The sequence below is a fragment of the Ptychodera flava genome, chromosome 22 (genome assembly GCF_041260155.1).
Source record: "Ptychodera flava strain L36383 chromosome 22, AS_Pfla_20210202, whole genome shotgun sequence".
Lineage (NCBI taxonomy): Eukaryota > Metazoa > Hemichordata > Enteropneusta > Ptychoderidae > Ptychodera > Ptychodera flava.
In genome coordinates this window covers 24,376,628-24,387,404 of record NC_091949.1, presented here as the reverse complement: position 1 = coordinate 24,387,404, position 10,777 = coordinate 24,376,628, and the positions used below count along the sequence as shown (strand labels likewise).

At 41.3% G+C, this 10,777-nt stretch overlaps 1 protein-coding gene across 1 annotated transcript in view; it reads left to right on the top strand.

The window, feature by feature from the left end:
• The window catches only part of LOC139123016 (uncharacterized), a 12,286-nt gene extending 4,106 nt beyond the window's left edge, over positions 1 to 8,180 (top strand). The window contains exons 2-4 of the mRNA XM_070688955.1: positions 3,387 to 4,617; positions 6,059 to 6,149; positions 6,334 to 8,180. Of these exons, the coding sequence (XP_070545056.1) occupies positions 3,387 to 4,617; positions 6,059 to 6,149; positions 6,334 to 6,342 (1,331 nt within the window). The 3' untranslated portion in view covers positions 6,343 to 8,180. The remainder of the gene's footprint in view (positions 1 to 3,386; positions 4,618 to 6,058; positions 6,150 to 6,333) is intronic.
• Positions 8,181 to 10,777: the final 2,597 nt, after the last annotated feature.

The following is a 10,777-nucleotide window of genomic DNA, read 5'->3' as shown; positions in this document are numbered from 1 at the left end:
TAATATGTCCGCGCCAGAAGATTGCTATGGTCGGTCGCACGAAGTGAAAAGCCTCGGCCGCAAATCATCTACGTCATCTCCGCTTGCCACGCGGATCATCCTTGTAAAACATCTGTGGTACCATGACGAACTCGCCAAGCGGTGCGGATCGGACCCTGCTTTTGCGTCAGCAAGCCCACTCTAGTGTTTTTCCTGCCAATCTCTCCCGATAAAATATGTTCCAAAGGGTTAGACTTTCGATGTTAAATGTTTATGCTGTTACGTTATGACCTGTAAGTTTTTGCGATGAACCCTCGTCATTTATTCAGCTGTGACCAATCACAGAGCCTGTAAATAAGACATCAGACAGTAGTTGTTTGAGTTCAAACATTCCAAACAACCAAACAAGAAATAATTTGCTTTCCTTGAACAATATCTCGTTGCGAATCAACCACTCATTTATGTATACAAGTTTCACAATTCAGTTTGAAGAGTAGTAACTCTGAAAGCCGAGAGAGATATATAGGCAACTAATACGACTGTACAAACGTAATCTATGGTCGCAGATGTACCCTACAAACGGAGTGAACAATACTCATATCAACGGAAGTTATAGGTAAATCGAAGGAAGCAGTTATCGGCAGCTGAAAAAATTTGGTCGGATTGATACATTTCTGATAAACCTAACTGTACAAAAATACTTCATTGCCAAATCGACCTACGTACTGGTAAACGGATGTTGCCATGGTGATTGTGAAGAAGTCTTACAAAGCCTGCCTGACAGACCTAAATGTTCGTCAAGCGTGTGTGCTCATAAGCTTTAGTCTGTTTCATGTTACCTGTTGTAGAGCGGCAAAAAACAAGGGTGTGTGAATATTAAAAAGAAAGTGAAAGAACAGTGGGAAGGGTGAAAGTTCAAAGGTTAACTGCGATACACGTGACCCGTTTGCGGACCGATGGAGGGATGACAAAGCAACGAAATACCATACTCACTGATGTTAGAACGCGTCAAAATGTTTTATTACTTTATATTTATCAGAATATCATAAATTTTTGTACAGCTTTCCTGTGGGTCCTTGCGTCTCTCACGATCCCCCGCTTCCGCAATGGCACGCTCAAATTCTTGACGGTCATCTTGAGGGCTGCACAGTATCGGGATGTTTTTTGCCTGGTTGTTGTATACTTTCCGTAAAATACTTATGTCGTGCAGGAGTGCAGTCTTTCCAGTTGTTGTACGCCTGTTGTATTTTTCAGGGAAAGCGGCAAATAGTCGTGGCGTGATAGCGGATGTAAACACGCTTGCAGATCGACTTTGGAATTCGTGCAGTTGCTTGAGCTCAGTTTCTTTCGCCGATATCTGTTTAGCTAGTTGGCTCTCTCTTTCTTTAAGCTGTTTTAGTCGGGCCATGTAATCGTGACGATGCTTGTCCTGCCTTCCGCAGAAAATATAACCTCGGCAAGGTTCACCAAGTAGGCAACCTTCACTGTTCTTATTGCCGGTTGATTTGTGTCCACGGCGGTGGCAAATGTTGCACGTACTTCGTAGGTTGTTCCCCACAGGTTTAGCCTCGGCAACTGGTCTATCCATTTCTTGTTTCTGCGCAACTACTGCCACTTTTTCGCTTTTCAATGCCTCTAGCTCTTCACAGATATCTTCTTCTTTCTTTTCCTTCCATTTTTTAGTTTTCTCCACGTTTTCAAATTGCAGCTGTCTTGCACGCAAACTTCGCCTGCTCCCCTCGGCGTGTACTTCAGTACCTGAGGTATTTTTACCATCGTCTTGATCTCTGTCCCGATTTTCGCTGGTATTGGCGTTGCCGTGCTTACCTGCCAGTGAATATGCTGGCGAGCAGCCTTCACTAACAACAAGTTTTACTCGTACGTAATCAGCATTTTTTATCGGTACAGCACACCGGTAAATGTCTTGAAGGTCGTAATCATTGTCACTCACGGTAATCACAGTTCCTTCGTCGTTGGTATATTGTAACTGAAAAGTGGTATTCTGCAGCGATGGTATATTTTCACCGATGAAGGCGATCAATTCGCTGTAGCATTTCAGTTGTTTTTCTGCGTACACCTGACGCGTTCTACCACGGTATGAAATTTGGAACTGGTACATTGTAGCAGCTATTACGGTGAAAGGCGAAAGTTTTTCAACTCAACTTTTACCGCCACAAATTCTGACGACCGCTTAGTGGATTTCTCGTTTGGAAGAAACCATAATGCAGGAGGTTTGGGGAGCTAACGAAACGCGTATAGCATTTCAATCTTACAATACTTTGGTCTTATAAAAAATGAAAAAGAAACGGTATTTGTAGAAAAGAAATACTTTATTAGCAGTGTTGTATTTTATGTAAAATTTTGTGTTATTCTTACCACTTCGAAGTTATCACCGTGAGCAGCCACCCCCTGAAAGAAATGATTTGTACCAGGAGATGTGTTTACATTTCACAACTGTTGACACAGGAAATGATCGGGCTGATAACAGCAAGAGAGACACTTCACATCTGACCAAATGTTTCGCTAATTAATGAGCTAATTGTGTGTGTGGCACATGATATCGCTGGTATATTGCAAATTGGCTGTCCGGGGCGCAGTCACGACGCCTATAAAGGGTATGGCTAGATTGTTTGGGTAAGGTGCGCCTTCGAAAAGGCAAATGTTTGTGTCTATTACGTGCATAGCAAAATATCCAGGATGCTGTGTACAGGAAACAAAATGACATCCAGCGTCCTTTTGTGACTCAGTTAGTAGAACCATCGATATTTTGTCTCGAGACATATCGTCAATGATTAAATGAGTTGAGAATCAGGGGCAGAGGTCTCAGTAGAGGTCAATCAAGGTCATCGTCCTTTGATGTCGGGAAGGAATCGATTTCAGCAATGATAATTCACGGTTACGGCCACTGTGCAAAAGTTACTGAAATCTGATATCGTGTCTGCGCCTGCGCTGAGTTCACATATTCATCTGTTGATTCATTTCAAAATATCAAGCACATGTGACAAAAAAGAATGAAATCGTGTTTTTTACAAAAAAGATGCGCTATTACATTTTCGCAAACTCAGAAGATGATAATTATCCTCTGTAAATGCATTGGATATGACATGTTTCAATTTTTTGTTCAAGGGCAGGTTTATCTTTGTATGAATTAGAGGTAATTATTTTATATTTGGTCCCATCTTTGCTTTTTGCTTGATTTCATAGAAATCTGCACAGTTTTTATCGGAAGCCCCACTGTTGGACAAAGTCGTTGTTGTGTCTTTTTTTCTTTGTCGAGAAAACTTAATTCACTTTTCTTTAAATAATTAACGCCATGTCTCAGAAAGCCGTACAAATCTTTATGCAGCTCACATTTACATAAGGCTAGGATATTAATGAATTGTTTTTCTGCACGTTCTATTCCAAAGTAGCCTCCGGAACAACAGTGGCCGGTACAACTAAAACTACCGTCGCCCCTACCGCTGCAGCATCTCCAACTCCTCCAGGTAGCCCCAAGCAATCGACGGCGAGTGATGTTGCGACAAGCCCGCCGAGACAACCGTCACCCTCGCCAACACCTGCGATGGCATCGACAGTTCCAACGAAACCGTCGCCGCCAGTCAAAAGTACCGTCGCCGGTGGTGCCACCCCGTCAAGTGCCACAGACACGCACACAGCTGGGGAACAGACTACGCCGGCACAAAAGGCGGAGTCAACGACGGCTGAAGGCGCCTCTACCGCCTCACAGACGGGTGCCACTGAAGTAACAAAAACGCCGTCAGCAGAACCGAAAGGGAGCACACCCGCTAAGCCGACAACGCAGCTGCCACCTACAAAGGCTTCCACGTCATCTCCTAAGGCTACATCTCCCTCTCCAAAAGCTTCTCCTACCTCTCCAAAGGCGCCCTCTACCTCTCCAGAGGCTTCAACCTCGCCAAAGGCTCCCTCTCCCTCTCCGAAGGCGTCTTCTACCTCTCCAAAAGCTGCCACTTCACCCTCTATTGGTACCACGCCAACGGCTAAAGCCAGCACTCCAGCTAAATCATCAACGTCCGGTTCAACAACGGCTAACAAAGAAACGACGGGACCGAGAGCTTCGACAATTGCCAAGACATCGACGCCCGCTGGCGCTGCCTCGTCCGCCGCTGCGACAGCTTCGTCGTCTGCCACTCAACAGCAGTCTACAACACCCGCGAAAACGACAAACGGTCAAACACTCAACAGTAAAGGGTCTACCGTACAAACACCCGAACCAAAGCCATCAGGAACAACGCCTGCAGCTCCCGCGAAGACAACACCAACACCTTTGCCCGCAAGCAAAGTTTCAACGTCGAAACCCTCAACTGAAGCGCCCGGTTCAACATCGACGGCCGCATCAACAAAACAGAGCACGAAGCTGACGCCGAAACCGACGACCAAACAATCCACCGACAGTCCAACAAAGGGAACATTTAGCCCAACAAAAGCACAAACTGGCCGGACAGGTACAACTGAAGTAAATGGTACGGTCAATTATAGTACGGCAGCGTCAACGAAGGAAAGCGTCAGCGGTGGTACTGGAGGCGGACTCCCTACCAGCGTGGTCATCGCCGTGGTTGTGGTTGTTCTCATCGTTGTCGCTGTTCTCATCGGAGCATGTCTCGTGTACAGGCGAAAGAGGTAACATTTTTTACTACATTTTCGCCATCTTTGTCTTCTTCCGCCAATAATATAGAAAGAACATATTATATCTTATCGCTTCGGTTCAAATGACGTATTTCAAAACATACTGTACTGTGCTCTCTGTTTTATAACTTTGCTATAGCGACAAACTCCCGGAACACAAATACATCTCATTTGAATTGAGTTGTTATCTTGATAACGCTGACCGATTTGCTTACGGACACCTGTCCTCGGTTTAAGATTTGAAGTACGGCCATTCACACGTCATCATTGCCTGATAGCGATGTCCTTTTTGGCATCGAGTGATGTCCAAACCGTGAGTAAGCCAGACCCCACGACCAGCACGTAATAGAAGTACCTCATGACAATTAGGTATCCTATGTACCAGCCATGGATCAATTTCAGTCGAATAATCCTGACATCGTCAATCCTGACGTAGTTGTAGATTACTAGATTTACAAATGTAAGCGGAATGCAGCGCCTCGGGGACAGATATTCAGATTCCCAATTTTTTTCAATACTTTCTGGTCTACCACTCGCTTTTGGTTGCTCATTTCAAAGCTCTTGAATTAGGAAAAAATTCACCGTCTATACTATGATCGAAAATCGAAAATTTTATATTGGCGGCCATTTTGAATTTCAAATATCGGGAAGTGTTAGGCAATTTGTTTTGTTAAGTACCTTCCTTAACACGTTGACCCCTGATTTTTATTTGATTTAGTGAATGGTTGAACGTTTCACTGAAGAAAGTTTGAGCAAAAGTTTAAAGGCCTTCGTTGGCACAAGATTGTCTCATCAGAAAATTAACCCACTAAGATTACAATTTCAATGGAAAACAAAAGGCTATCACAACTCCATAATCCTCTTACAGACTAGAACAAAGGCGATCCCAAGGATCTCCAAAAGACCTTTAAGCATTTCACTTACGAGGCTCGTACTACGTTAAAGGGGCAGTCCTCAATCCCTTGTTCTCGCATTAGTTCTTGTTAACATTTAGTATTTGCACGGTGATAGTCCTTCATTTTCCATTGAAATGTTTATGAAGTTTGTTAATTTGCTTTTAGATACGGTTGATAAACAACCTGGCCCTTTAATCATAAGCAGAGATACGGCGATATTTCTCTTCCATTCGTCCAAAGTTTTAGCCATCGACGAATTGATATCACCCGGGGATGAATTTCCGCCCGATCTTCGTCTCACAAAATCGCGTGTCGCTAGAAGTGAAAGTGGGATTTGGTGTGGACTGAAGTTGGTGGACAACCGGTGTTTACTTTATACCATACCTGCACATTTTCACCAACATTACTTAACCAAATAATCGTATGTTTCTCCCCAATGCGTACCTCATGATTTCATTTACAGTATATGAACAATATTTGTATTATTCTTAGCTCTGTTTCGGGACAAGTGGGAAACATTAACATTTTTCTTATTTCAGGCGCCAAAGTGACAGCTATGGTCGTCTCAGAGAAGAGGATTATGGGTCCTGGTCGAAATTTTCACTCAAAAACCCAGTATATGACTCACAAGTGAGTGCCCTACGATATCATTTTGAAAAAAAAAGAGTTATGCCAGTCTAATATTTGCTCATCTTTTACACCTCGGTCCTACCTGTAGATATCGCCTGTACAAATTTTGCGTGCTCAACTTTTTTCACATCGTGTCTTTTGTATACAGCCTACTTATTAATTGCACACTATGTACTTCTTTCAGTGGGACTAGTAAACTATCTGATTCCGACTCGCCATTTTGAAGGGACGCTTTGCAACGCAGGGGATTACTCTTCCGTGGGCACTGAAACTTCGCAGATTTTTGTACCGACGCCAAGGCAGCACGCGATAGAGAGCCATGAACACGTGACTGTAAGACTTTTTGTCCTCAGATGGTACACACCTTCCGACTGGCACTCGTGTACAGCTATCTTTCCCCAGTCAAGCTTTATCGGAGTCTGGAGAATCATTTCACAGGGGGAAGATGTCGGAGACTCCCGTAGGTGATGTTGATGCTTCACGAGATAAAGTCACAATGGGGTATTTATTACAGACACATAGTATATTTTTTTTTCCAGGGTGATGGGAAATCGAACTAAAATGTTAATTAACCAGCATTTACACAAACTAATGTGCCAAAGAATGCTTTAAAAGGAAGGGCTATCTGTCAGAACCAAATAATCGATAACGCGATCTATCTCTTATGCGGTAGAGTTTAGTCAGGGCGTAATTCCAAAGCAGCTATGCTAGTGTAGTTATGTAAATATCATTTTTGTTGCCGTAAACAATACGATTCCGTGCACTTTACAATATGCATTTAATTCATTCAGATGTGACCTTTATTACGATATTAGGATGCTTTTTTGCGCTACAATCACTTTATGTTTGTGAATACTGTATCAATTGTGCAGTATTCGTAACAAAGGGTCGTTTTGTTTGAGAAAAAAAGGCGACACGACCTGCTACGCAAGGACTGTGTCACGAAATTTACATGTAAATAGTTTTGTATACTTAATCAGGATTTCGGACTATGCAATAGTTTATGGTGGGGATTGAATTTTGTTACTCAGTGAAAAGATCGTCATTAGTGGGAAGTTAATCATAGAGAATTACGAAATCATTAACAGGAGAATATTGTGTATACCATAATGTGTTCAAATAAGAGAAGTGTTTGTGTGTTGTAGCATTGAATAATATACTTGGACAAATCATACTTTACGATGATGTTTTTACATTTGTCCAGAATACGGGCATGGCTGTAAATATCCACTGTAAAAGTTTCGTACCTATAAATCTCCTTGGGAAAGGTAATAAACCGTTTAGCCTTTGGTTTATCCAATCTCCAGTTTGGTTTGCAAACTGAAACTTGCTCAGATTTGCGAAATCTCTATTTGTAATTTTCTGTGGACATCAGATAATGTGAAACCATGAAGTGCTGTTCTTTCCTACAAAGCTTGTGTTCTCATAAAAAGCAAAATGATTACATCCTATCAAAACGTAGATGACGTTTAATGTTGGCATTTAAAATGTTCAAAACATCATGCCCCCGGAAAGTGAAGTAATTACGAATAATCACGACTTCCGGGTGACTCACAGTCTATAGGTCGGATCGTCAATTCGCCCACAAGTTCGTGCGTGAAGACGACCCCGAGGAACTATTTGCATAAATCAGTATTCGGACAGACTAACCAATCAGTGATCTTTTAAGTTCAGTGACTTTCATGGAAAGTGTTGAAACGACAATCAAGCCTTACACTTTATTTTTATCAAATATTCAGGAATTCCAAAAGTATTAGCGTTCACGATGAATGCAAGATAAGTATTTTCAATTAATCTGACGTGTTTTATCGTTCGTTTTTTCGTCTGTTTTGCGTGTGTTGTTAGACACTGTTAGTTCACAGGTGAACATGGAAATGACCGTGATTCTGAATTCCTACACGTTGTACATACTATGTGAAACATTCCAGTGATGTGTCAGAATTTTTTCCATTTTGTGACGTAAATGTAAATCTGTGTGGACGAAACTGAACTCACAAAATGATTTGGTAAATAAAAGTCAGATCAAGAAAATTGTAGTGTGTAACTTGTGTTTAATCATGGTTTGCATAGCAAAAATTCCAGAGAGACGAAATACTTGCGATCATTAAGGTAGTGTGCGCCTCGAAAATGAAAGATTTAAACTTTCGCTCAAACTTTCCTGAAGGAATCTTTCAACCATTCTCTTTCAAAGTACAGAATAAAAATCTGGGGTCACCGTGCAAATTTTGGTACTAGAGAAACAAATAACCCAAGATTTACGGATATGTAAAATTCAAAATGGCCGCCATCCCTGTGGAGGAAAATAAAATTTTCGAATTTCGAAAAACTAAGGTGGTGAAAAGTTTTCTTACACCAAGAGCTTTAAAATGAACCCCCACAAGTGGTATATCAGAAAAGAATTGAAAAAGTTTGAGAGTCTGAATATCTGTCCCCGAGGCGCGTTCTACCTTAAGGAGTCGACCGTTACATCTACGGAGTGGTGTTTAGATGTGGGATATTCAGCTTCTTTAGGAATTAGTAAATTTATCCGGACCAGTGCTTTTATGACATTCAATGCCATTGCTGCAAGAATATATCATTAGTTAGAAGCCAACAAATGTTTTAGAATCATTACTATGTATTTATTTACTATTTACTATTTATTGACCATATTTATATTTTTTATTTATGAACAACAATTGCCACGGCCGCTCATCAGGTACTCTGAATAAATTGCGCCACAAAAGTTATTTGTAACAACTTTTGTTGCTTTTTCAAGGGAAAATTGTTAGTCAGTACAGGGAGAAAAAAAGCCATGTAGGTAAATTCGTTGTTCACTCTCCTGGCCTTATTTTAGCAACAATCAGAAGAAATTTCAAGTCAACTGCATGCGATGCAGACCAGTCATGCAAAGTTTATACTATTTCGATGCTTAAGCTTAGAGTTTGACTTGGTGAGTCATCAATATTTTCAGTGTTCTATTATCGCTTGTTTGCTTTGGAGTTGATAAATTAATTTTCTGTGGGTTGGCACCTGGGCTGGGATACTGACATGATATGATAAGGACTTTATCATCATTGAAAAATGTACTTTGAAAGAGCTGATCCAGGAAATTCTGGCGTGACTTTGTGGCTTCTCACATGAGGGCGCTGTACAGATTGGCTTTCGCATTGTGTGCCCAGCAACAATACTGAGTGGCCGATCGCCACTACTTGAGGGACCAGTAGACCCGGGAAGGTGGTCAAAATAGGGAGGGGGGATTGCAAAGCAAAAATGGTGAAAAGTAGTTTTGCAGCCTTGGTGCCTTTAGATAATGTGTTGAACGTGCCAACTTCAACTACGGAGATCTTGTCTGATATCACGCCTGAGGGTCTATGGTACATGATATATATCGCACAAGCAGACTCAAGATTACACAATACCCATGTTTATTTACGTTTCAGCATATTGAATACTTGGCAACCATTCAGACTGGAGATGACGTCATTACTATCTCTGTACACTCGTACTCTGTACTTTACATCAAATGGGTGATTTCGCCAAGAAAGTCAGAGATCACATTCACCAGGATAAATTGAATTGAAATAAGTTACTCTAAATCTTCAGTGAGCTCGCAAATCATGCTGTGTAACACGTATAATTGATTATCGAAAGTTCTCCTTTTAGCGTCCACTCACTGCTTTAATACATATGTTCATTTTTTGAAATCTCAAAATTCAACAAACCAATTTCGTTTCGAACCTAAGGTTTTCACATTTTGGAGATTTTAAAGTTCAAAAGAGTGTTTACATAATTTCACAAACATTCTGGAGATATAAATGGTAGGCCTATATAGGCCTATATATCGGCAAGTAGGTCCAATTTTCTCGAAGATACCATCTGCTGCTGTCCCAGGGATTTTTCATTAGAACAAGTATGCTTCGCTGAACCCTGCTGAATGAAATAGTTCCCGATTATGGTTTGTTTGAGCTTGATGTGCTACCAAAATTATTGAGAAGTGGATATGCCAGAGCACACCCACACCCCAAGGCACTTCTATTAAATTTCACATCAGAGTTCACGTTTTCCTGATTTTGTCCGCTTGATCTTTGACCCACATTGACATATTGCAAGTGATTGCCTCGCCTGAAACATACGGCAAGTTGACTACAAAGTTGCATGTTCCCAAAAAGTCATATACGGTAAAATGTTTTTCTGAATTTGATTGGAGACAATGACATGATAAGCTCTTTTTTACAGTTATTTTGTTTTTGATATACAGCAAGAGTTGGGGATTTCAAAATGATCACTCAACCCCTTCCAGGTGATCTTTAATTCATGAATTGTACGAAAATATATAACAGGGGAGGTAGGGAAAAAATCAAAAAATCAAATTCTTGTTCCCCGGCATCTTGTGTCAATATCTAATGTGTCTTTGCCATTGGAGGGGCTCAGGTAACTCGTGACTAGAAGGTTTAGATTTAGATAGGGCAGAATCTTGAATCTCAAGGTAAATACATGATGTTGTAGCTGAAGGACAACGTTTGAAGTCGAATCATTTATAGATCTGAGTCTTGCCGATTTTCACCTGGGTCCATCAATTTCAAACTGTGGCCCGAAACCACAACATGATACTTGCAGCTACACTAAATCATAAAGTGTCACCTTAC